The 27,284-nt window shown below is 40.6% G+C and overlaps 1 protein-coding gene across 1 annotated transcript in view; it reads left to right on the forward strand.

Moving 5' to 3' along the window:
• ROS1 (ROS proto-oncogene 1, receptor tyrosine kinase) overlaps window positions 1–27,284 on the forward strand; it is a 69,678-nt gene that overhangs the window by 18,893 nt on the left and 23,501 nt on the right. Inside the window, 23 exon segments of the mRNA XM_033055545.1 lie at window positions 634–825; window positions 5,263–5,363; window positions 7,533–7,747; window positions 8,167–8,324; window positions 8,935–9,097; window positions 10,003–10,265; window positions 11,684–11,747; window positions 12,398–12,600; window positions 13,065–13,276; window positions 13,660–13,946; window positions 14,608–14,784; window positions 16,607–16,824; window positions 17,232–17,373; window positions 21,962–22,194; window positions 23,004–23,180; window positions 24,191–24,199; window positions 24,201–24,308; window positions 24,310–24,336; window positions 24,338–24,368; window positions 24,835–24,861; window positions 24,864–24,951; window positions 26,856–26,994; window positions 26,996–27,044. Of these exon segments, the coding sequence (XP_032911436.1) occupies window positions 634–825; window positions 5,263–5,363; window positions 7,533–7,747; window positions 8,167–8,324; window positions 8,935–9,097; window positions 10,003–10,265; window positions 11,684–11,747; window positions 12,398–12,600; window positions 13,065–13,276; window positions 13,660–13,946; window positions 14,608–14,784; window positions 16,607–16,824; window positions 17,232–17,373; window positions 21,962–22,194; window positions 23,004–23,180; window positions 24,191–24,199; window positions 24,201–24,308; window positions 24,310–24,336; window positions 24,338–24,368; window positions 24,835–24,861; window positions 24,864–24,951; window positions 26,856–26,994; window positions 26,996–27,044 (3,283 nt within the window).

Consider the following 27,284-nt stretch of genomic DNA (forward strand, 5'->3'; position numbering starts at 1 on the left):
GTTGATCTCAGCCAAGAAGTAGATGGACTTTATTTTAATCAAATTTGGCAGTATTTGTTTACATAGAGATTTTCAAGATTGACCTCTGCTCTGTGACATTTTGCAGATCACTGCAGTTAAGAAATAATTACAATTGCACTTTGTACACTCTCATATCAGGAACACTGACATGTGAATTATTTAAAAGATATCTGACTTCAAAATTGTAGTGCTAATTTATGCAGTGCTGTCATATTATGCCTTTCATTTCTTCTAAGTGCAATGTCAGAAGCTGTTTTAAAAACTGGAGCTAGGAGGCCAGATTTCACACTGCCTTGCACCCTCATTTACACTTGTGAATAGTGAATATGAAGTGGGTGAGAAATTCTGTCAGACAGAAGGCTGCCAAAACTGGGAAAGCAAAGCGAAAAAGCTATTTCAGCTTCTTTCTTTTGTTACTTGCTGGCAAAAATGAACTAATAATTTTGCATTATTCTTCATCCTTTTACTTTGAATGCTAAAGGTTTAGGCTTTGAAAGCTGAAGGCTTGCACAGTCTTTTGATAAACAGCTGTGGAAAAGTCACTAATGTACACTCAGCTGATCATAGCTGGTGATTTAGATGTGATGCTAAAGTCAATTATTTTGTCCCTAGATCTACAGAAAATCGCTGAGGGGAGGCCATATAGATGTTGTAACTCATGTTGTGTTCCCAGTGAAGGATCTAGTTGTGGATTCAGTAAATGGCTATTTGTACTGGGCCACAATGTATTCAGTGGAGAGCACAAGACTGAATGGAGAGGAGTATTTCGTGTTACAAGAGCAACTACAGTTTTCTGGGAAACAGGTAGCTGATTTTTCACTTTTCTTTCTTTTTGTGAGAGATGGGGTGGAGGGGTGGTTTGTGTTTTAATATTTAGATTTCTTGAATATAGACAATATACATAGCTGTCAAAATTATGGTTGTAATGCTGCTCCTTCCACATGTGAAAGGTTCTTCTTTTTTTCCAGATGATTTAAGTCTAATGGTCACTTCTGAATTTCACATCAAAATATGGAACCAGAGCTTCATAGCATCCTGCTTCTTTTGTGATGCTCCCCAGATTCCAGGGCTAGTTTTGAGGTTCAGCACTCGCCAGGGATAGTAGGGTTGCATTTCAGGTTGCAGAGGTGCTGTCAGAGAAATGGGTTTTACCTTTGGTCATGAGAGGGGGGAATGGCATCTGCCCCTGCTGCAGCCTGGCGCAGATTGCTGCTGCTGCTGCCACCACAGTGCTGGTGAGGGTGCCACACCTGCCATTGACACAGAATCACTGAGGCCTGCACAGACAACCTCCAGATCTCTGCTGACCTTCTTCTACATTCACCCCTCTCTGGTGTCCTACCAAGTCTCTTAAAAACTTGGTTCACTGCTGGCTCTTCATAGATCCTTGTGGTATTCTCCAAATCCATCCTGCCTCTACCACCATGTGAGATTTGACCTCATTCTGAGTAGGTGGAATTTGGTGTTGCCTACATAATGGAAGTACTCCGAGTATATTTCCCATGAAAAGACCTGTCAGGGTCTTAGCATAGGCCTGCCTTCCTCCCTCCCTTCCACCAAGAATTCAGTGTTTCTCTGATTATAAAAAAAAGCCCAGCCTAGTTCAGTGCATGAAAGGGAATTAATATTCCAAAAGGCCAGCTAATCTCATAGGTCTTTTAGTTTCATGAGGGCTTGGGAAGAAGGAAGGCAGGCTCTGGTGTGCCACCTACTATACTTGTAATCCTGCATACTGAAGAACTGTAAAACTTTTGTACGTGAGACAAAAGTCTGTGCTGCAAAGGACCAATCTTCCAGTACCAGCCTCCCTACCTCTATGTGGAAGCTGGCTGGTGTGGACTGTCTCCATGGAAAGATATTTGTTATCCAAGTTCAGAGGCACACTTGGACTTAGCACATTCTTCTGGATCATCTGTGGCAAAGGACAGACAAGTTCCTGTTTATTCTAAGTGCCAAAGCTCAACTTCCTTGCCCTTCTCTTTTGATTCACTACTTGCTTCTCTGGATCGCCTCATGCTAACCTCAAATTTCTTGTTCTTGCTTTCAAGAACCTTGGCAGCACTAAGACTGCTTGTCTGGTCCTGTCATTTTTTTTTCTGCACCTTTCTCTATGTCAGTGATACCAGCCTTCAACCATTCACTTATTCACACCTCCTACAAACAAACATCTCCTCTCCTGCTTCCCTGCTGCCCTAATCTATGCACCGACTTCCTGAACTCAGCCTCCTGCTGTGATGCACACAGGCAAAAAGCCAAGTTAAAACGTCTAGATTGAGAAGTGACCAGTTATAGCTGACAGGTGTTTCTTTATCAAAATAAAATTCAGAATAAAACTATCAGAAAAAAAGGACAGCACAACATTTTTTAATGGTGGAATTGAGTTGGTTGTTATTGCCTCAGCATCAAGAGGCAAATATAGGTTTGCAGAGGTACTAATATGTATCTTCCTTGCACAATGAAGTCCTTTACCTGAAAAGAGCATGACTTAGCTCAGTATTAAAACACAGACCTAACAGTTAATTGCTGTTATCCAACAGTTAAAGCATGTTCACATAAGTGGTTCTTACTGGTACTCACCATCTGTTTTTCTAATAAAGAATTGCTGTTCTGCTGGATCTTCAGCAGTTTGTAGCTGTACCTCTTTTTAGCTTGGAATCTAAATACTAGGAATAGGAATAGAAGAGACTATTGTGAAAATGGCAGGTTTTCTAAACGAATACAAAGGCAGAGTTTTGAAAGTCTAATTTCTTTGGCAGGAGCTAGATCCTTTTATGGCAATTATTTTCTGATATGTTGTTTAACTCAGCTGGTGTGTGTATCGGCAGAGCTCGATTAAATTTAGCAGAGCTACTCTGATTTATTCCATCTTAGTTTCTGGCATAGAATTTCCAAAGCACTTAGTAAGTTGTTTACACTCTACAATATGACTAGAACAAAACTACAGTAATTTCACGATTGCAAGCCGCACCTGATTATATGCCGCAACTCCGGGTATCGGCAACATTTCGTTCTTTGTCCATGTATAAGGCGCACCGGATTGTAAGCTGCACTTTTGTTCACAGCGAGGATCTGTGTGCAACTTTCTAAAAGTTGCCAGTTAGTAACAGAATCGCATGATCACGGGGTTTACTGGCTCGGCCCTGCTCGGGGTGGCTGCCAGGGAGTGGCCCCGGCCCCACTCGCTGCTGCCACTGGGAAGCGGGAGAGCAGCGTACCCAGCAGATGCTTCCAGGAAGAGGGAGAGCAGCGTCCCCCGCCGCTGCTACCGGGAAGCGGGGATGCGGGCTCCCCGGCCGCTGGGAAGCGGGGGTGCAGCGTGCCTGGCTGCTACCGCCACCACACTTCCCAGGCCCGGGCAGCGCTGCTGCTGCACCGCCGCTGCCCCGCCGCCCGGGGCCAGGTGGGCTCCAACTCAGCTCAGGGTTGCTGCGGGCTTGGACTTCTGGGTTGGGAAATTTCTGAAATTAATTCGTATATTGGCCACTCCTGAATGTAAGCCGCACTTCTGGGTTAGGAGCAAAATTTTAGTCAAAATGGTGCACCTTATAATCATGAAATTACTGTAATTTATAGGGGAGCAGCAAAGTGCATTACGTGGAAGTGGGGCCAAGACCCTTTATGTGTGGTTTCAATATTTGTAGTCAAAGAGTATTCCAAATAGCTAAGTTTTTCCTGCATCTCATGATGTTCAGTTACATTGCACCATTGCAAATACATGTTGTGCCGAGAGACTAATGCCTCTCATGGACTGGGAAATGTTTACCTGTTTTTGAATTGTAACAGAAAGGAGGTGTTAAACTACTGCCTAACTCCTGCAAATGAAACGTACAAATGTTTATTTATTTGCCTTTTAATAATGGTGATACAGGGATCAGGATAAAGAAGATGGACACATCTATAGGAAAACATAATAGCTGCAGAAAAAAAATGGGACAAGGAAGAAGGACCCAAATGTTCAAAAAAGCAACATAAATTTAGGAAGATGTCTTTTGGTGTTGAACATGGGAGGGAGAATAGGTAAATGGGATAAAATATAGCACGACTCACTAAATATACACTTGGGCAGATACACGCTGTGAGATATTTTTAACAGGACAACCTACAGGAGCAATCATTCAAACCTTGATTTTCTGACATACAATGTCAACAGAAATATGTCAAGAATGCGATTACATAAGGAGCAACAGACAACTAAGTGATATAGCATTTGCTTTCCTGTCATCATCTTCTGCAGCTTATTAATGAAGAGTTAGGAGAAAAAAAGGCTGTTCCACTTACATACATAATGGAAATTTAAGCTTATAAAAGAATAATCATGACTAGTGTTTGCATGAGAAGTTTGAGAGCTGCTGGAAAACATGTTCAGAGAGGCCCCAAACAACTTGTAAGCTGTGTTAATGATACAAAATAGATTAAACTTGATAACATTTAGCAGACTAACTTATGGAAGCAAATTCTTTTTTATTCACAGAACAGATTATTAAATGTCTGATTTTTATTACTGTTGCATATGGTATTGAATCTGTTGTTTGCTGCAGAAACAAGAAACTCTATTTTGAATATTAGATCCTATTAAAAAGAAGCAACAAATCTTTCACCTCCCTTAAAGCAAGAAGAACCATTGAAGAAATGAACTGGAAGATTGTTTAATTTCCTTCCTCCCTTATTTAATAATAAATTATTTACGAAAATTTAAATATTCAAATTTCCCGCTTAATCAAATAAATGAATTAAAATTTTTCATCTGTTTTCCATAAGTAATGCAACATTTTAACTGTTTATGTATAAAATCAAAGCTGGAAAACAAAGGCAAAAGACCTGGAATACTTTTTTCAAAAGGTCATTTTGACTTTCAGACTGGATATCAACCACTTGTTTCAGACAAAGAACGATTAAATACCAGAGGTATTCTGGAGATTTTGATAGTTAGTTTCACTAAGCTCTTGATATGCTATTGCCATCATTGTGAGGTACTCAGATACTCCAGGGATGAACACTGTGACAGGTGTTAAAAGAATGTTATCTAGGAAATCATCATCTGCTATAAATAGGTGTCCACTAAGGCCCTGATTATTTTCTAATGCTAGCTCTTTTTGTGTTAGAATAAACATTCATGGTAGTAATGCTGTTTCTGCCCATAAAGAGCTACTCATGATGTTGTCTAGACAACTGTTATGCTTAAGGGCTCTTACCTCAGAATGAAGATGTGTTCAAATTGCTATTTGGACCGTTTTTTCTTAGGTGGTTGGTGTAACTTTGGATCTCACCTATGGTTTTCTTTACTGGCTTGTGCAAGATAGTCTATACCTAAACCTATACAGAGCTTCTCTCTGCAAAGAAGGGTAAGTAAATGTGTAGCAGAGGTAAGAAAGTCTGTATTTTCTAGCTTTTGTCATACTCCTTAAGAAAAAAAAATGTCGTCCAGTGCTGGGCACACTATTTACTAATTTAACAATAGACCAAAAGAAGAGCTAATGATCATGACTAGCTCATGGTATACTGCATGTTGTGATGGTTGGTAACATAGTTTTGCAGTGAGAGAAATACAATATGGAACTTCAGCTGAACTGAGGTCATGTTCATCAATTTTTAGACTTAGCTTTAGGAAATAATTGCTGCTTATTGTCTATTTTGTCTTGGCATTTACAACATTCAACAGTTTCCAAGTGCCTGGAGCTCTGTAACTTGCTCATCTTTCATGAATCTGAGCACTTGAAGTGACACAACTTTCTCACCTGAACAAACAGTACTCAGCAGACTTTCCTCTTGATCATCCTGAACATGAAATGGTTGCATAACTCCAGAAAGGCAAAGTTTAATAATACAAAATATAACAAAAATTTTTTATGGGTTAGCTTGATTATATACTAAAACCTTGAGAAAAATGGTGGTTTGCTCTCTAAGTGCAAAGTGTATAGTGCATAGTACAGTAATTTCCTGACCATAAGGCGCACCGGACTATAAGGCGCACCCCCCGGGAGTTGGCAAAATCCACAACTTTGTAGATCATATAAGGCGCACGGGACTATAAGGCACACTTTTTTTTGCAGCGAGGCTCCGCCCCCAGCTCCCCCTGCACAGTTTCTGGATGAGGCCCCGCCTCAACCCGGCAGCCATGGGCCCCCAGACCTGCCTGTACCCGGCAGGGGTGGTGCTGCGGGCCCCCAGGCCCACCTGTACCCAGCGGGGCCGGGCTATGGCCGCCGCCCCTCCGTCCCGCCTCCACAGGGCCAGGGCGTGCCTGTGGGGGGGCCGTCCCGCCTGCACGGGGCCGGGGCATGCCTCTGGAGGGGCTGTCCCGCCTCCATGAGGCTGGGGCATACCCGTTGTTGCTCCACCCCGCCTCCACCTGGCAGCTGCGGCCCTGCCGGCTCCCTCCACGGCTCACAGCTCTCACTTCCGGGTAGGCAAATTTCTGAATTTTGTCCATCAGATAAGGTGCACGGGACTATAAGATGCACTTCTGGGTTCGGGGGAACATTTTAGTCAAAAGGGTGCGCCTTATAGCCGTGAAATTACTGTAGTTTGTGAAACTATGTTTTTGTTCCCTTCCATGTGGAGAATGCAATTATTTAAAATTTTTCAAGCATCAGATTAAACTGTTTAAACTTAATTGAGCAGCATCTGTATTTACATGTGCCCATAATGTTGCAGGCTGGCTTTGTGGGGAATCAGATAAATTTTCTGACTGATTTTAGACTTGCTATGATTAATAGTAAGCACTTAAAGGATCAAAATATGTTGATTAGTTTTAGCTGGAGCATGCAGCTCCATTATAAACCAATTGGCAGCCATAAATCATTGTCCCTGGCATGCCAGAATACAGAGATTAGAAGTGATCCATTCTAATGGACTGATGGTGTGTCAAAGCTTTTCCAAATTGGTTTTGGATGGCATGTGGCTAAGCTCAAAGACATATCTGAGATGGCAAAATGATGCCTAGTGCAACATATTTAATCTCTTACCGAGATGAATTGAGACCTAAAAATGCCTGTGAGTTTTGACATGCAATAGAAAAGGCAGATTAAACCACCAGTGATCCCAGTGAAGAAAATGTTAATAGATCTTAATAAATAATGGAAGGAAACTAGCAGGGTCAAATAAATCTGGGTTCCTGATAAAGTGAAGTATAATGAATCTCATGCTCTGAAGCAGACTTCACTGTTTCAGTGGATTTGCTGAGAGAAGGCGGGATGATTTCTCAAAATACTCATTTTTCTGCACCTATGCATCAGAATCTTAAACCATTTTATAATTTTTTTCCAATGAAATAAAGAGAATGAAGGCTATTTTGTTCTTTCTGCAATGTTTCATATTCTGAAAAGTGTTCTGCTTTAAAGAGCTTAAAGAAAAAAAAATGATATGATTTCCTACCTCCTACATTTAGAATCTGAATTTTAAGTACTAAGAACTTGAATTATAAGAAACTTAACAACATGTCAAACATTGCATAATTCTGTTCCCTCTACATGTGTGCTATCAGTTTACTAATTTCATACATGTTTCCACAGTTGTGGTGATGCCATCATCACAGAATTTGCAGCTTGGAGTACTTCAGAAATATCTCAGGGTGCCCTGGAATACTACAGTGGTCGTCTGTTCTGGATTAATAGCCTTCAGATCATTACAGTCCAGGAAGTCAATCAGAGCCATAGCATTCCCTTCTCACAACCAGCACAGTTTGCAGCCTTTACCCTTGTTCAGGCATCACTTAAACCTTTGCCAGGTACATTATTTACTTTATCTCCTCAATAAAGGTATTCACACTCAGCCTGCAATTCTTCATTCTTGAAATTCTTTAGTCATTTGACTTATTAATAAAAATATCAGGTTATACCTGAGATATATATATATATAAATATATATATATAACCTGATAAATATGTCAGGATGATGTGCAATTATAAAAACTGATGGTATACATATAGATAAAAAGAGTATGTGTTGTTGTTGTTTATTGTTTCTCTTAAGGTTGGTTTACAGGATTTGCTTTAATGTTTTAAGTCACATTTGAATAGTCTACCTATTTCTCACATTCTTCAGATTATTATTATTATTATTATTATTATTATTATTATTATTATTATTATTATTATTATTATTATTATTATTATTATTATTATTATTTCTTCTGTTTATCGACAGGTAATTTTTCTTCTATGCCAAAAGTGATTCCGGATTCAGTGCCAGAGTCTTCCTTTAGAATTAAAGGAAATTCCTCAAGTTTCCACATTACTTGGAATCCCTCTACAAAGGTGGAATGGGGAACTGTCTTTTACTGCGTGGGATCAAAAGCTCTACAAGTGAGGGTATTGATGCAATCCCTCCCTACTATCTACATGTATTATTGTGTCTACTTGCTGATACATCTATTTTTAAAAAGAAATGGAGTTTGTTTCTTCTCCAGCATTTACAAACTGGCCAAGAGCCAAATTGCAGAGTGCAAGTTGTTCAGTTTCTCCACCACTACAGCCAACAGTGGCTCTGAGCTAGTGGCTGGGATGTGAAGAGTCAGGCAAGGAGATCACAGTGATCAAAAATAAGTGCAAAAGCCTCTCAACAGTAACTCAGAGACAGAACTGTCCTCTGAGATGACAATGGGACAGCCTTTGCCTGAATGTGAAATCAAGCCTTCATCCCCGCTTCAGTGCATTTGGCAAGTTCATTTGAAAAAGAAAAAAAAAAAATTAAAAAATTTAAAGCTTTACTTTAAATTCAAAGGACAGATTACTGCCACATCACTATGCATCACTACAGTGCTGCAGGAACTGGTGAAACAATGACCACTCACAGGAAGAGAAGCTGTGTTTTGAATTAGTTGACCAGTTTGTTGAGGGAAATTTGGAAAACTGAAGGCCTTTTGAGTAGGAAAAGAGTCTTGCTTCATTTTGTTCTGTTTACTTTCATTTGCAGACTCTGGAGAGTGAAGGATGCCTTCGCCCCCATAACCTGACAGTGCCATCCTACCAAGTGGATTGGCTGGAACCCTTTGCACTCTTTGATTTCACTGTCACTCCGTACACATACTGGGGCAAGGCACCAATGACATCTGTATCCCTTCGAGCCCCTGAAGGAGGTATTAAAATTTTACATCCTGTTCCTCGTGTAGCAGGTACTGGGAGCAGTTCAATGTCAGCAAGTGAAAATCTGGCAATGGGTGAGCAGCATTCAGAGCTAGTCAGCTGGGGGCTCTGTGCTGACATCCCCACGGCTCAGAGAGGAGGCGGGGGCTCCGTGCTGCCATCCCCGCAGCCCATGGGGTAAGCGGGGGGCTCCTGCCCCCGCCTGCCACGGCAGGAGCAGGCAGGCTCCGCCCCCGCCCTCCGCTGCTGCGGCGGGAGAGGGAAGCTCCGTCCCTGCCCGCCGCGGGTGCGGGGGTGCTCCATCCCCGCCTGCCACCGCGGGGCAGTGCTGGGCCGGGGCGAGCAAGCCCAGAGGCGGCGGCCAGCCCTGAGTGGCCCCGCCGAGCGGGGCCACCTGGCCCCGTCAGCAGCCCTGAGTGGGCTGAGCTGGCACAGCCTTAGCTGAGCCGGTAAACCCCGCCATGCCGCGGTTCTGTTACTAATTGGCAACTTTGTTGCACGCGGGTCCTCGCTGTGAATGACAGAGCGGCTTATACTCAGGTGCGGCTTATTTATGGACAAAGAATTAAATGTTTGCCAACACCCAGAGATGCGGCTTATAGTCCGTGCGGCTTGTATTCGTGAAATTACTGTACATAGGGGACTTGACTAAATAGATATGTCCCAATCTCAGTCCAAGACACTTCTTTTCCTGTTTATACAGCTCTTTCTTTTTGTTAGGCAAGTTAAAATCAATAACCTCACATCAACAAAAAATAGAACGGAATTGCCATTAAGTTTTCAATAATCTTCTGTAGAGTTAGTTATGAGGTAGGGTTTGTGTTTTAACAGTAGTATTTTTTTCTCTGTAATTTATCTTTTTAAATTTTTTTTTTATTTTTTATTTTTTTTATTACAGTTCCTTCAGCCCCTAGGAACCCTAGAATATATGTGTTACAAAATAACCTACAGGGAAGTGATGGGGGAGTGCTTTTGGAGCTCAGGTGGGACAGACCTGAAAGGGAAAATGGAATATTAACACAGTTCAAGGTTTACTATCAGTTATTGAATCAGAGTCGCACTGCTGGCGCTTCCATGGAGTGGAATGAAAGCAATGTTAAACCCATCCAGATGCAGTTTTCTCTCAAGGATGTGCTTTCCAGCCTCACAGTAAGGTTTCAGGTATGAAAATTTACTAAGCTTGTCTCGCACCAAATGGTAGATGATATCTGTGCAGTCTGATGTGTTTGCCTGGGAGATGTTTTATTGGCTTGGGGAAAGATAATGTCATTTCTGCTTGTAGAACTGCTGATTTGCTGACTCACCCATGGATACCTGGCTTAACCTCTCTGTGTATCATGTTATTCACTAAATGGCGAAGCCCAAAAGAAACTTTTCTAGAGGTTTCCCCAAGCTACTTCTAAAACCTGCAAGTTGAACACAGATTCAGCTGATCTGGTGGAGAGTGACAGACCTTTTGAACAGAGCCACAGTTTGAGAAATGCAAGGACTCATTTGGCTTTCATGGAAAGAGACTTCCAGTCTCAAAACTTGTCAAGAAGTCGTATTTTCACTGGGATAAAAGTTTTGGAACAGGCAGAATATGTACTTAAAAGACAAGTTAAAAGCATGAGAGTAGGTAATAGACCAGATACCAACAGGGGAGAAGACCATGTTCATTGCAAGATCAACAAATAGTGTGAATTGTTCCAGGCTGGGAAAGGAAACAAAAAGACTGCGTGGAGTTCTTTGAGTAGATGCAGCAGGAATTGTCAATCTCTGGGCCACTGCTTAAAATTCTCTTCACAGCCATGGATCCAACTTGAATGTAGTTGTCCTGGTTTAAGGGACAGTATTGCCAGAAAAAGTAAAAGGCGAGATGTTTTTCCCAAAATGGATAGTGAAAAAATCCCTTCCCTCCCACTTTACTATAATTTAGAAATTAAGGAATTCTCAGGCAAAAGGTATGGGTTTTGGAATAACAGTTCTTTACTGATATATCTACAAAACCAACAAGAACAACATCAGCTATGAACAGATCAGTGACAAAACAGAACGAAACTCAGTCTCAGTCCTTTTGTCCGGTCAGGCCACATGGTCCTGGTGGAGCGGGGGCGGAGTGGCTTTTTTTTTTCTCAGTTGCGGGAACTGCAGGAGCAGGCAGGCGGCCGCAGCAAGGCCGTCCCAGGTGGGAGATGGGTCAAGGAAAAGAAACCTCCGCTCACCGTTTGCGTCCCGGTTCTCAGCGCTGTTCTCACAAGCAGGAAGGTGTAGCAGTCCCAGAGTGCAGGGCCTGGTCGCACCACGGAGAAAATGAAGTTCTCTCCTCCGAGTTCGGACTGGCCAGCGCGAGTGGCTCATTGCAAGGACAAAGCAATTTACAGCTATTCATCCTCTCTCTACTGAGGGAAAGAGTAAAAAACTCCCCCAACCCCCAACAGTAGTCTATGAACTGACCAGCACAGCCTTTAGTCAAACAGAGCACACACTTGTGTTCCTAGATGAGCAGACAGGAGTTTTGTCTCTATTGGCTCTACAGGCTTTCAAATGCAGTAATTTGTGCTGTTACTTAACATGAGTATCAATCTCCTGTCCCACAGGTGCAGGCCTTTACCGCTGTAGGTCCAGGACCTTTGTCTGATATGGCAGAGAGGAATTCATCAGGTATGGATGATTTAGTCGCCATCTCATTGTTTGTGTGCAATAGCTGGTGACAAGGACAGTACAAGAATTTGGTAATCTGATAAATAGCTGCCACATTTTATGTGGCATGCAGCAGACACAACGGAGGAAATTATGACATCCTCTGATATGAAAGATTAACACATTTCTTATAATTAAATTAAATTTTTGGAATTTCAAGCCTTTCCTCAAAACTATGCTAAATTAGCTTTTTTTGTGCAACTCCAGGCTAGCATGGAACAGTAGGTTTTCACCTGCAATCTGTATAGTGCTAGAGATGATAACATATTTCTAATTGGGCTGTCGAAGTTAACTAAGAGAGTTAGACATCCTCTAGAGATCATAGCCTATTTCTAGTTTGGCTGTTAAAGGCAAGTAAATGAGCAAATCTGTTTTACTATGTTTAAATTTGTTAGGTAAGCATATTCAATGCCACTGAAAATATCTTAGTAGCTTGATTATGATGACAAGAGGGCATCTCATTACTTTATTTATTTACTGTGGCATACAAACAAGTGTGATAAGTTCAGACCCATCAATTATTTGTATCTTGGACTTGCCTTTCTTACAACAACTGTGATTTTCTAGGATGGGGGTTTTTTGTAAATTCTGCTGTGCCCTTTTCTTTCCAGATCTTTTCCCTATCCCAACTCTAATAACTATTTCTGCCAGCAAATTGTTTCTCACTGACATAGACAGTGGTCAGACCATATGGGAGCTTTCAGCAAAGACCAATGGAAAGGACATCTGTTACACTGCTAATGATGACAGAGTGTACTATATCATTGATAATTCTCTTTTTATTCTGAATGTACAGAATGCTTCAATTTTTCAGGTATTCCTTTGTTCACTCCTTTACTTGAGGGAATCTAGGAAAATGATCATTACATGACCATTACTGCCATTATTTTATGGCCAACTGTGTTTTTAAAAAAGTAAAATGACCAGAGTATGCCATTGTTAAAGTTGTCCTGTTAATCATAAATGGTTTTACTGGCATCTGCTTTGTTGATATTTTACCAATGTCTAACTTAAAATTAATACTACTAAACACAAGAAATTTATATTTTGTATCACATTTAATTTACTTCATTCTAATTTCAAGAATATGTGCACAACAATTGATATTTGTGAAACAATGATTCTGATTTGTCTAAAAAATATTACCAATCCATGATACATCTTTGTTTTTTGACTTCTAATTTCCAAGCAGATGTTTTTCTTTATGAAAGAAGTTGATTTTCATAATGTCTTGACATCAGGTTGGAAAATTCTGTCCTTTTTTTTTTTTTTCTTAAGTTTTTCAAAGATGCATATCTTCACAATGTCACAGCCATCACAGTTGACTGGATTGCAAGACATCTGTTTGTTGCCCTGAAAACACCACAGGATGAAACTCAAATATTTGTTATTGATCTTGAGCTCAAGAAAAAATCTCTAAAAGTCTTGAACATGCAGCTGGCCAAAAGTAATTCAACTGTATCATCTCTGTTGTCATATCCTTTCTTAAGGTAAGGCTCATGCTACTAATAACTCTATTAAAGCAAATTTTCATTAAAATTTGAACTGTTAAAGACCAAAAAGGACTTTTTATAGTAGATGAGTTTTGGAATTATGTAAATCTCTGAAATTTTTGGATGTAATGCTACTTTGGAGCTGCTCATTGAGCTTGGACATATCTAATTTCAAAAAGATGTCTGTGTTTGAGTAAAGATTTCAAATTATGCTTAAATACTGATAGGTTCTTCTATATGAGTGATGTGAATGAAAGTGAGCACCAGACAACATTTTTTTCACAGTAACCATTTTCTCAAGAATAGCCAGTTACTGTGTCAGACTAGGATTGCATTTAGGTTGAAATTTTTCACTGAAAACCATGCATTTTGTTTGGCAGCCGCTTGTACTGGACGGAAGAGCTTGACAATGGCAGCCGCATGTTTTATTATGATATTCTGAACAGCACCGTGCACCACATCCTGGGACAAGGATTGGCAGGAAAACAGATGAGGAACTACTGTACCTGTAATATCACAGAGGCTGAGCTAGGAAGACCTATGAGTATAGATTTGTCTGACTCCAAAAATCCCCTGCTACTTTTTATCAGAGGAAGAGACGAAATATGGGCCTCAGATGTGGATGGTTGCCACTGTTGGAGAATTATCCAAATACCAAATATTCAAGGTCTGAGTGTCCTTTATTTTTCTAGGTAGCTTGTGATTCTTTCTGTCTCTTACTTCAAACAACATTAATTTCAGAAAATAGCATTCATTAAGCATTTTGTTTTATAAAATGATTCATCTGCAGTCAATATGGACAAAATGTTTGTGCTTTGTGTTTTCAATTGTGTACCTTGTTCATACAAACTAGGAGAAAGAGTGGTGTGAAGATGTTTACTGATGCAAGTGTGTATTCTAGTAAGATGTAAAAGAAATAGTATGGCCTCAAGTGCTACTTGTCAATAGATTTCACTTAGAATATTAACACATTGTTTTGTTAGGGTTTTGTGTTAGCTACACCTATAGCAGTTTATCTCAATGAAAATATACAACAGGGAGTAGTGGTTGAAAATAGCATTGCAGACTTCCTCATGTGGGAAATGTACTTTAGCAGTTCTCATGGGTAATTAAACACCTTCAAATCTACACTGTAAACTGGAATAACAGTGTCTCAGCTTCATGAGACCCACTGGAAAGTATCAGAAATCTCAAGGGGTGGTCTTTGAGGATACTGTATGTCCAAGATACCTATATGGACTCACTGTGAATGCAAGCACCTCCTGCTCCTGTAAAATCATCTGCTCAGGATTGACTATGAAACTTATTTATGTAATGTTTTCCTACAGGTAATAAAATTGGCAGCTTGACTACAGATAAGAAATTTATATACTGGACCACTGAAGCAAAGGAATACACTGAAATTTGGCTAGCAAATAAAGAAAGCAGAAGTCTTTTTCTTCACAAGAGAGCAAACCATACATTGAAAATCTTAGCTTACAGCTCAGCAGCACAACCATATCCAGGTAGAGGGGATTTGGGTTGTTTTGTGAGTGTAACCAATTTCTTTCAGATCATATATTTGAGTTGCAGATTGTGCTATGTGTATTTATGTAAAGTATGCTTCATGGATTTGAACATTGCTTCAACAGTTTGCACATTTTTGAAAGGATGAATCTGAGGACTGGTTTTGTGTTAGATACAACAGAAACTCATGGTGATAAATATTACCCCTGTTTGTTAATGCCAAACTTTGCCTATTTTCAAAGTTGTGTCAGACCTGAAGTTTTGGAAAAGGTGGTGCACATTATAGCACAGAAAAAGAGCAAATATGTTCCACAGTGTTGTAGCAAGAATTTCATAGTGCTCCCTGTTATGACACAGATTTATGAGTTTGTTCACAAGTATGTAAACTAAAAAAGCTCTGTCCTTCCAAAGAAAAAGGGAAAAGAACTCTGCTTAATAAAGTGATTTATAATGAAGTACCCAAGAGACAATTATTGGTTACATTATAGTAGACCCAGGCTTCACTTAGAACTCCTAATATTTTAAACAAACCATTGTAGGATGATAATGAAAGAAATAAAACATTGGTTTTAGTAGAAAATTAGGATTCATGGTACCTATACAGATTATCATTGTAAATGCAGAGGTTTAGAACAACTACTAGCATGATGAATATATTCAAAATATTTATTGAACTCCAGTTTTGCATAAAAATCTGGTAAATATACAAATGAATATTTTAACAAGATTAACTTCTTTGGAATAAAAAAATACCCATTCTTTTGGGTAGCTGGTACAGTCCTGACTGCCTTCAGCTGCTCTGACCAATGCTCAGGCTATTCTTGCCAATACTTTGGGCATGTTTGTTCTCATGAGATCTGTGTGGGCTTGGCATTGGTGCAGGAGCCTGGTTTGGCCCTGGTACAGAATGTCCTTTTCCCCAGGGACAGGGTTTCCTGCAAGAGCCCCAGGCTTAGCTGGTGCAGAAAGGGAAGAAGCAAATTTCAGTCCAGATGGATTATTTCTACCCAGAGATCCCCATGGAGATTTTCTAATGTACATTCTAATGCACTGCTGCAAATACATTTGGAAGAATATGCATGAACTTGACTTCGGCAGGAATGGCAGGGTTGCTCACTTTGGGAGAAATGATCTTGACTATGAGGTCATTTGTTGTGGCCTAAGGGCAAGCTCTGGTCCTTGTACCTTCTTCTCTGTGCACATGCCTAAATTTCTTCCGTCTTAGCAAGAAGTCCATTTAATATATTTTTATTTTATTTTTGAAAGTACATCAAGTGGTGAGATATTTTCTTTTGTTACTTTTCAGTAACTGTCAGTGTAGTTTCCTATTGTTTTCTCCCTCCAGACTCTTTCTCTACCTCCCAAATTTGTCTTTCATTATCTGTTTTTACATTACACATTGAAAGCTGCTCGAAAGAAAAAAGCAGATAACATTTAATTGCTACAGGAAGGCAATGTCTATTTAGCATATCTGTCTTACCTGTAACAGGCAAGTTTGAACTCATCAATATGCATTGCCCTGACAACACAGCAACTACAATTTGCATTTCCATCTTCTACTTCAAGAAGAACCTAAATTCTTTATTAAAGTTGTATCTTATAAAAGATAAAAGAGATTTTCTTTGATGACCACTATTTTTATGTCCATGAAAGTAATCAAATAAAGTATTTTCAAGTGGAACTTTCTTCTGTTTCTCTTTGTGAGAGCAGAAAGAATACTTTGTAGTTATTCTTTCTCATATGAATGGTGGTAGAATCCCATGCAAGTTTGGATTGGTCCAGTCATAATTTTAATTTTTAATTTTTTAATGTCTTTCCTAGATAAAAGATGCCTGACACTCTCGCCAGACACTGAGAAACCTACTATCCTTGCTAAGACTAACACCAGTTTTACATTAAGCTTGCCATCTGTCACACCACAGCAGCCATGCCCTGGCATATCCCAGCCTACACCCACGTACCTGGTATTTTGCACACAAATGACCAACATCTGCAGGAACTCAAGACAATGTTTGTCTGCTCCACAGCAAAAAACATTGGTATGGTTACTTCACACAGAAATGCATGTGATATAATCTATAAACAGGGAATGTGATATCACTTGTAATGATTTTGTGTACCATTCTGTAGCTTTCTGTCAGCAAATTTTTCCATTTCTACATCCCAAGAGTAATTGTCTTTTCTCCATGGTATTTGGTAAGTGGTAGATTCCTTAGTTTTCCTTTGCAAGTACCCCCCTACTTGTTGGCTTGTTTTTGGTATGTGCTTTCTTTTCTGTAGGGACCTATTACTGGAACTGTGATTCTAACATTCTTTATTTAAACACTAAAGCATATTACTATGCAAAAACACTACTGCATACTTTTTTAACACACATTTAATTGACAGATGATTGGGTTAACGTATGACTCTCTAAGAATGCTTATTTTCTGATTTTGATTTACAGGAATATCAGGGTCCTATTGCTGTCTTAGAGAACCTACAGCCATTTTCGAGTTATGCCATACAAGTTGCAGTGAAAAACTACTATTCAGATGAGGGACCACTGCCTGTGGGAGAAGGCACAGTTGATACAACTCTATATGGAGGTTTGTTTCATACATTATTCTGATTTTGAACAGAGTTCTCATCTCAGTTAGAGAAAAGTGAGTGCATGTTTGGGTTGTAAATCAGAGAGCAGACAAATAAAATATAACCTGTGTAGATCTTTGCTTGGCAAAACCTTGATGAATCTATAAGTTTCATTCAAGATATTCGTATTTATTCTCCAATGTTTTGACTTATTGCTTTCCTGAGGAAAGATAAATTATGGTTAAAAGTGACTAAACAGTTGCAATTTCTGCCTTGGACCATGTAATTAAATAAGTTACATTTGAATGTATGAGTGGTTATGTATGTTTAAATACAGTAATTTCACGAATACAAGCTGCACAGACTATAAGCCGCCATCTTTGGGTGTTGGCAAATATTTCGTTCTTTGTCCGTAAACAAGCCGCACCTGAGTATAAGCTGCTCTGTCATTCGCAGCGAGGACCTGCGTGCAACAAAGTTGCCAAATAGTAACAGAACCGCGGCATGGCGGGGTTTACTGGCTCGGCTCGGGCTGTGCAGGCTCAGCCCGCTAGGGCTGCTGACGGGGCCAGGTGGCCCAGCTCGATGGGGCTGCCACTCGGCGGGGCCGCTCGGGGCCGGCCGCCGCTGCCACTAGGCTCGGTCACCCCGGCCCCGCGCTGCCCTGCAGTGGCAGACAGGTACGGAGCCCCCCCGCACCCGTGGCGGCGGGCGGGGACGGAGCCTGCCTGCTCCTACCATGGTGGGCGGGGACAGGAGCCGCCGCTTAACCCCCGGGCCGTGGGGATAGCAGCACGGGCCCCCCCCCCCCCCCCCCCCCCCCGTCTCTCCCCCGGACTGCGGCAGAGGAGGGAAGGAGAGAGCTCTCCTGCCTCTCTCCCTGGCCCCTGTGCTGCCTGCAGGGAGCCAGGCTCCACCCGTGGTGCAACAGAGTAACAATTTGTAAACAATCGTGAAATGCCGACTTTTCCTGACAGGTGCTCGGCTCGGCACTCTGGCTGGCACTTCTGAGGTTGTAAATGTCAGAAAATTATTCACATATTAGCCGCTCCTGAGTATTACCGCATTTCCGGTGTGGGAGCAAAATTTTAGTCAAAATGATGCGGCTTGTATTCATGAAATTACTGTATCTGTGTTATGTATTCATTCAGCATTAAGATTTTTTTCCCTTGGCTTGATGTCATTCTCATAATTGCTGTTTTCTAGGGATACACAGATTGTTTTGTTGTGAACCAGGCTGAAATGACAAGGCTTCATTTTTACTTTTGGCCTGAATGAAAATAGCTCATTTTCTGTTGATTTCAAGAATTTTGATGTGCACTTTCTTGTTCTCAAAGTCCTTGTTCTTTGAGAACAAGTCTACAGTCTGAGCTACATCCCTCCTGTGCTTGTAAATGCCTCAGTTAGGGCAGGAAGATGCTTCTACTCATTCCCTGCTTCACTCCACCTGTTTGCAGCTGTAGGGCAGCTACTGTGCCAGTTTCCTTGAAGCCCTTGACATCTTCCAGAAAAAGAAGGATCATGCAAAAGGTGCATGCTATGCTTTTGCACATGTTGCAACCCAACTCAACAGAACTAACTTGCTTACAGTTTTTGTTGTTTTGCATGTGTAATTTTGTACGTCACTCTTGTCTTTATGAGGAGCTGACTTTGTGCTCCCCTTCAGATAACTTCCTCAGTGCTGCTGCTGAACTCCCTTGCTGAAAACATGGAAAACCATTATGGGAGGTAGCTATAGTGTATGTAGTGCTTGCTTTTCTGTTGTGTCAGTTTTGCTCTCTTGTGCCTGGTGTCACCAGCCAGTGTCAGCTTCATCCACATAAACTCTTCACTTGCAAAGCCATCAGGCAGCTCTGTTAATTCCTAAGTCAGGGAGTCAGAATTATAGCCAAGTCTACATGACAGCAAATCTGTGTTTTGCTGAAGGACTTGGGAGGTGGTACCTAGGGATGTTTGGTGTTGAGCTCACTGGGATGTGGGAATGCTGTGGTCCCCATCTTCATTAGTTTTACTGCCTGGGTCTTGTCCTGCAGAGTTGGAGCAGTTCTTTGTTTGAGAAAGGGTAAGGAAGTGAAACTGAGAGGCACAGCAGCCTTTGGCCCCTGGGCACTGGATCCCTTAGCCCTGGCTGTGGCTGGCACAGAGCTGTGCAGGCTGCACAGCTGTGCATGTGGATATTGCTGTGACATGCAGTGAGGGAGTCACAGCAGGACTCCCAAGGTTTTCCCTTAACTCTTTTTACCTCTCCTTGGATTTTGGCTTCTTCAATTGATGGAATAACTGGAATTGAAGTACAGACAACCTTTAAAGGTTCATTCTTAGAATAATCATCCTCTCTTTTTGTCACCATTGTCCAGAGGAAAGCATTGCCCGCGAGCCACCAGTGGTTTCTCTTATGCACAGATCATTCCCTGTTTTTCGTCCTGAGAGCAGTCACATCTTTCCCCTTAAAAACTCTCAGTTTAGGGTAACTTCTTTTCATCTTTCAAATGAAAGTGAAACAAGAGGTGCAGGCATATTGCCACTCTTCTTGTGGAATCCAGACATGCTGTACTTTGAAAGTTCTCTGGTTCAACTATGCTGGGTTTTTTTCACTTAACAGTCAGATCCTTCAGCATCTGCAGCATCAAAAAAATATGCTTGCATCCTATGTGGATCTCTGAATATTGTGAGCTAGTCTTTTCTACCATGCCTGAAGTGAGAGGACTGGAGGCAGTGGCCTTTATCTGAGATGGGAGACTCAGATCAGATATCAGAAAAAATGTTTACACTGTTCAAGTGGTCAGGCACTGGAATAGGTTTCCCAGGGAGGTGGTGGAGTCACCATCCCTAGAGGTGTTTCAGAGGCACCTGGTGTTGGGTGATGTGGTTTAGTGGTTTAGGGATTACAGTGGTAGTGCTGGGTGACAGCTGGACTTAATGATCTGAAGGATTTCTTCCAACCTTGATGATTCTACCTTCCTATGGAGCCTAAGGAGAAAAACAAACAAAACTCCCCAAAACACCCAACAATTCTAGCCTTCTATCAGTAGATCTCAATCCTTTGCATGGGATTCCACACCTGTAATGTAAAATTTGTGTGAACATTGATTGAATAACATTAAATACTATTGAGATGTGGCAAGAATTGACACAATTACTTTTTTGTATGGTAAACTGTGCGATTCTGCAGCACCGTGCACCTTTTCAGTGATGAAACATAAAGGCGGCATATGAAATGGGAGACTACATTGCTCCACTCAAACAGAATTTTTAGTCTCATGTTAAAATGAAACATGAAGCTCAAAACAGGCTTCTCCAGTTGGGATAGAATTAAAAATCTGGATGAAAATCAAGTATTAGACAAAAAGCAAACCAAACCAACAGAAAACCCTCACCCCACCCCAGCCTACAAATCTTGAGTATTTTGAATAGGTATTTGTGTTAGCATTCAGAGCTTTACACAATTTGTTGAAAAACTTCCAGCCAGCTGTAAATAGAAGGTATATGTGTCCTGGCACTTATGCTCTCAATTTCATGAATGTAACTGCCAGTTGAAATTGTAATCAGATGCTGCTAGAGCCTCTTGAAGTGTGTACACTATTTAACACCTCTGAAGCTGTGTGAATTCCCTCTGCCTTTTTCTCAATTCTCTAATGAAGTGAAAGAAGCTTGGAATAATTTGTACTTTCCATCAAATAGCAAGATAGAGGGAATAAAAAAAAGAGGAAGACAATTAATGCATTGCTCTTGCCACAGAGTGTCACTCTTACTCCACATATATTTTATGTGGAACTAGACAAATGAGTAATTTGTCTTCTTTTCTAGTCTAATTTCTGTATATTTCATCAAATAATCTGTAGTCTTGCTACTAGGATATGAATTAAAACATATGGACACATCATTTTGATATGTTGGGAACATAAATAGTGTAATGACTTCTCAACTTTTTATCTTTTCCTAGGACAGCTCAGTAGGAAATAAAGTTTTATGTAGAGTAGGGACATGCCATATACTATTACAAAGCCTGTGGTCTTAAAGCTTCAAAGGAAGAGTTGATTTTTCCAGAACAATTAGGGAGTAACCAACTGGTATGGACATCTGACCAGCAACCCAGTTTCTGCCTTACACAGCTCAGCCAGACTCTGTATTTCTGAGAAAATTTATAAATTATGGGAAATAATGCTTAGTTTTGGATTTTCTTCCCTCATAAGTTTCTGTTCAAGAAAGAGACTTTCCAATTGGAATAGTGCACAGGTATATTTTGTGTGTGCATATTCAAGTAAACAACCTTACACCCTGATTAGGAAACTAAGAGGAAGTAGGAATTCAGTGATATGGCAATAAATGTAGATGTATAGGACAGCAGCTGTTTTCCTGTTGGTTTTGGGTTTTTTAGGTTTTTTTGTGTGTTTGTGTATTAGGATAGCCAAGAAGGTACTAAAAGTCCCTCAAAATACTTTCAACTTGTTTACAGCTCACTGACTATACCAGAAAATAATTTTTACAAGTGTAGAGTTTCAGTCCTGTGAATGAATCATATTAATTAACTTGTATCCTTCTTTTCTTTCCTGGTGACATTTCCTGACTTCTCTAAAAGTGAGATTAATTTCCTTTCTGTTTCAGTACCAGAAGCAGTTGACACTATCAAAACATTAGTTTTGTCTGACACCACCATCAACATATCTTGGAGTGAACCTCTGAAGCCAAATGGACCCCTTGAATCCATCCGCTATCAAATCTCTGTCAATTTATTGCCTCCTGTCCCAGCAACACCTTTGCGAAAAAGTGAATTTTTAAATGGGATGCTTGCCTGGTCTGTCAGTGGGCTCCAACCTGGAACAAATAATTCATTCAAGGTATAATTGCAAGTAGTTTTACTGGCTTGTTGAACCTGCAAATCTTTAGATTGCTCTTCTGCAAAGCGGACAAATAAAAGCGTGCAATTGGATTCATAAGAGGAAAATGTACTACTTCTCCCTTTACAGATGAAGGCTTTAAAAAATGGTAAATATGTACCTGGACAGCAGACCTTGATCAGAGTGACATTTTCAAAAGTAACCAAGTAAACATGTTGTTTGCAGAATGTGCACTGGATATCACAGAGTGATTTACACAGTGGGGAGGATATTCAGATGATGGCAGGAGGGGATCTCTAGGTCCTAAATTGATTTTGGATTTTGTTAATGATTTGGATAATATAATGGGGACTATATACACACACACATACCTAAACACCTGTGTGCAAATATGCATACCTAACATAGATCATATTTGCCTGTGGCTTAGTGAAAAGCAATGTGCTAAGGCACTTCTTGACTTCTTGTTTCTGTGGTTCTAAAACACTGCCTAATATGTGATGTGACATTGGCATGAATGTGCAGGAATGTGTGGCATTTAAGAAAGATCAAGAAAGACATAGTTCTCATTCTGAGATGAGAAACTGAGAAGAGTCTCTGAGGAAAGGTACTCCTGGACATGAACTTTCAGCCTGAAGGTATATAACCTTGCAGCTGTGAGGTGCAAAATATTTCTACACCTATATCTCTGTTACCTGAATGCTGTCTTGTTTGAAACGTTAGTCTTCCAAACACGTGGGGCTGTTGCTAAAGCAAAGCTGCCCTTCCAGTTGCTCTGCTGTTGTACAGTTCATCCATTGCCTCACTAGGTTCTTGCTTTTCATCCTGATGAGAACTGGTTTTCTGAAAGTGTCCCTGTCATTGCAAAAACTTTTGAGACTCCAGCTGCACCTAACAACATAGTCCCCAGAAATACCAGTTTCCAGCTGGAATGGAGAGCTCCCCTGCACATCAATGAAACCAACTTCTGGTTTGAGCTGCGTAAGGTAAAAATACCTCTACGTTTTGGGGTGGGTTTTTTCGGATCAGAGAAAATTGAACCTATTCTGTCCTGATAAGCAGGACAGGGTGGGTGGCAGGATGTACATGAAGAGTCTCAGTGGTTAATTTGGGCATGGTGATGTCAGTCTTAGCTGCTCAGCAGGGGCAGGATGGAGTCAGCATTTGCCAGGAACAAGGAGGAGTGCAGCTGTAGCATTTAGTACTCCATAGTGCCAAAGGACATCCTGGATGACCTCACCAGAATGCCTTCTGAGTCTCCTGTTTCAGCAGTCCTTATCCCTGTTTCCTCACTGCCCTGCCCCAACTGGGTTTGCAGTTGCAAATCCTATGTCTGCACAAGAAAAAGAAGAAAACTGTTTTTCAGCAATAAATATTAGCTACAACCTAGTATCTGGATTTTATCTTTTCTGTGATAGAGGTTAGGAGGAAAGTGGTGGAGAGAAGACCAAATCCAAGGAGTAAGAAGTAAGCACTGCTGTGAGGGCAGCATGCATGGAAACTTCAGACTTCAACACCTGAACCACTGGACGCAGAAAAAGTCATGTCCTAAACTGGATCACACAGCTTCTTTACTATAGAGAATCAGATTCAATAGACCTACACCAAACATTTCCCTGGCCTAAAATAAATGTCACATCACAATTCTATTAACCCACCTCCTTTCAATTGCATCATGGCAAGCTGAACTCATGGGCATGTCACGATGATCCAGAAATATAAGGGGAAGGCTCCTTTTGGCTGTGTAAAGCAGGCACTTAATCTGTTGTTCTTTGTTACTGCCAAGACTTGTAGATCTCCTGAAAACAAAGAAGAAAATGAGGTTTGTGTCCTTGGTCTCTGAGAGGACAAAGTCCCATGGCCAAAAGAGCACCTGCGTCAGATTTCCACTATGATATTAAGAGGTGGCAAAGTAGTTAATCTACCCAGGAATAGAACTGTGACACACTTGCAGCAGAGCAAGAAAGTTGACCATAATGATATTTTATTTCTCTAGTGGCCAACAAAAAAGTGACTGGTTTTCTCCTGCGAACACTACATGCACAGGAAATCTTGTTTACGTGTGCAGCCTCACTGGAACTCTTCCTTGGACCAACTACTTTGTAAGAGTAACCAGTAGTTTATGTTACAGGAGTGAAAAGCAACCTCCTCTTCAACAAGCTTTAAAACAACAGGTAAGCACTTAACACAGGATAACAAGATTTTAAGACGATTTACAGGATGTGAATATCAAATGTAATATATTCAAAAATTTAGCAGGCAATTTTCTTGTACTAAAACCCAGTGACTCTGTGTGTTTGAAGAATGAATGACCATACCTTCAGAAATAACACGGGGAAAGAAGTGAGGTTCATTTCCAAGTGGACCAGAGGGAAAGAGTGAGGGGAACTGAAATGAATGCCCATAATGCAAGTGAACTCATTACTGGTGAAAGGCTGCAAGCAAAAATTTTGGAATTTATCCATCACAAAGAGAAGGGCAAGGATTCATTCTCTATGAGGATTATTATTCTAGATCCTCCTTCCTTTTGTATGTTTAAACACCCATGTGCACATAAGATTTTTCTCTGTGCCTGTTGGCCCTTGGTCATGCCTACAAACACATTTTAAGGGTTGTGTTTCTTCTCCTGTTTGGCTTAAGCTGGTGTTCCTGGTAAGCCAGGAGTTCCTAAAGAGCAGAAGATTCCAAAAACACTCTGAGGTGGGAAAAGGCTGATGAGAATGGAAGCAAACTGACCTACTACATCTTAGAAAGCAGGTAAGCAATGCTATGAAGTACTCTTCCCATAGGTGGCAGCCCAAAATAAATCTGGTGTGCAGGGCTTTTCAGGTGGGCTCAAAGGGAAGAATGAAATATGATGCAAAAGGCCCTTCCCATTGGGATCTCTTTCTTAGATAAATCAAGCATCCAAAATTTCCAGAAATTCTGAAAACACAGAAGGAAAATAAACACTAACAACATTTCCAGAGCAATCTTGAAATGCAATTATATATTTGGATCTATGACAGTGAATTGAAGATTTAGAGATGATTTCAAATCACAAATCTCAACATATGTGTAGTATGTATTTTTGGCTAAAATAGATGTATAAATCTATTTGTGTTCAAAGAACTCAAAGAAGGTGTTGTAATATTGCCAGAAATAAAGTATTCCTACCCACATGGGATGACTGTATAATTTTTTAAGTGCTCTGTCATCCAATTCTGATTGCCTGGGCTATTGATGTCACACTAGAGTGCCAGCTCTTATTACTTCACTGGCATTGGAAGAGCTGATTGGGCAGGTTAGAGTATACTGCTGTGGGCAGTGACTTTGAACTTCTAATTTTTTGACCATGACTCTGGAAGTATTTATTTAAAGCAGTCAGAGCAATGTTTAATTAATGCTTTATTTTAAAATCAGGGGAGTCCATCTTCTGAAATATTTCAGTGACTTTTTTAAGTAATTACTGATGGAGAGAAGCAGTTTTCTAAACTCAGCCATTATTTCTTTAAGTTTTCACCTGACATATTTTCCTGTTGCTGTAAGCTTCCTACAGTTCTATTAGCATGCAGGAGCACTGACTGCATGTTCTGACAAAACAATAAAAAAATTATATGCCAGGAGACAATCTGTACCTGACTTGCTGCAGATAGGTAAGGAAAGGTCAGTCCCTTGGTCAATGCCAGGGCTGTACATTAACTGCTCTGTTGTCCAGACTCACTCTGGAATCATAATGCATCACTGAGGTGGTCTTTTAATGAAATAAGCTTTTCTCTTGCAGTTTGAGTGTGCATATACTGATGTTTTTTTACTGAATTTCACATCAAGTAGAAAAATATTAGGTCAGCTGCATAGCATTCTAGAAAATATTTGCCTAGCCCTTTTTAAGCAAACATTTTTCATAAAGCTCTAGTGGCAACATGTTTAGAAGTGGTTTAGAAGTGGTTTTAGAAGTGTTTGGCCTTTTTCTTCATTAAACTGTGTTGGGAGAATGAGTGTCTTGCTCATGAAGGTCATTTCTCGTGATGTATTACAGTGTTATGTGACATGAAATGATATTTCAGATACGGCCTTTCAAGTTTAAGTACATGGTCTTCTTTTGGTTGGTGAATAATCAGCTCTGAATTTATTGTGAGCAATCAATCTCAGTCCAATGGGGAAAGGAAGAAATGCACCCAGCAGTCAGCAGATGCTATGGGAAAGTGCCTAGCTAAAGAATGGTATCTTCACTGTCAATGACTTGCTTCCTATGTAGCTTGTGAAACCTGATGCACAAGAGACATGGAAGTACTCTGGATCTGGAAGAGCAAAAAGCTCTAGCACAGTAGAAAATTTTTTTTTTCCCCAGAAAGTAAATAAAAACATTTTGAAATCTTGGCTGTGGGGCATATACTGAAACAGGTGAATCAGGCATGTACTGAACAAGTTTTTTGTATGTAAAGTGTTCTAGTATTTGATTTCCAATGCCAAGATAAAGATGTTTGGCTCCTGCTGAAATGGCATGGAACAGTTTTCTTCTCTGTAGCCACAATACCATGACCAGATTGAATTTTTATGCAGGCAGAGAAATGCTGTGAAAACCATGAAACTGAAGCAAATAATGGAGTGGGGGGTGTGAAGCAGTAAACTTCCCCTGATGGCATTAATGACATTCCTGTGCTGTGCTGTGCATGTTGCAGGAAACAGTCTGGCAACAGCAGTGATGTGAAGTCCATGTGGGAGGTGGTTTACAATGGCTCCTGCAGCAGTATTTGCACGTGGAAGGCCAAGAACTTAGAAGGAACTTTCCAATTCAGAGTGGCAGCTGCAAATGTGCTGGGGACTTGGTGAATACAGTGACATTAGCATGGATATAATTTTGAGGGAAGGTATGTCTTGTACTTCTGTATTCTGTTATTCTTTTTTTTTTTTTTTTTTCTAAATAGTATACAGTTAGGAGCAGAGACTGGCAATTTTAATAACAGTGTTCCTGCAAAGGTAAAGTAAGGTCTCTAATAGGTAATAAGTGGTAATGTTTTATATGGTGGCCCTCACTGCTAGTACTCATCCAGGCTCTTTTGCTCAGAAACAGTGGGCCTGAAAAGGGCTTTCTGCTCATTTACACCACT

This window comes from Catharus ustulatus, chromosome 3 (genome assembly GCF_009819885.2).
Source record: "Catharus ustulatus isolate bCatUst1 chromosome 3, bCatUst1.pri.v2, whole genome shotgun sequence".
Taxonomy (NCBI): Eukaryota; Metazoa; Chordata; class Aves; order Passeriformes; family Turdidae; genus Catharus; species Catharus ustulatus.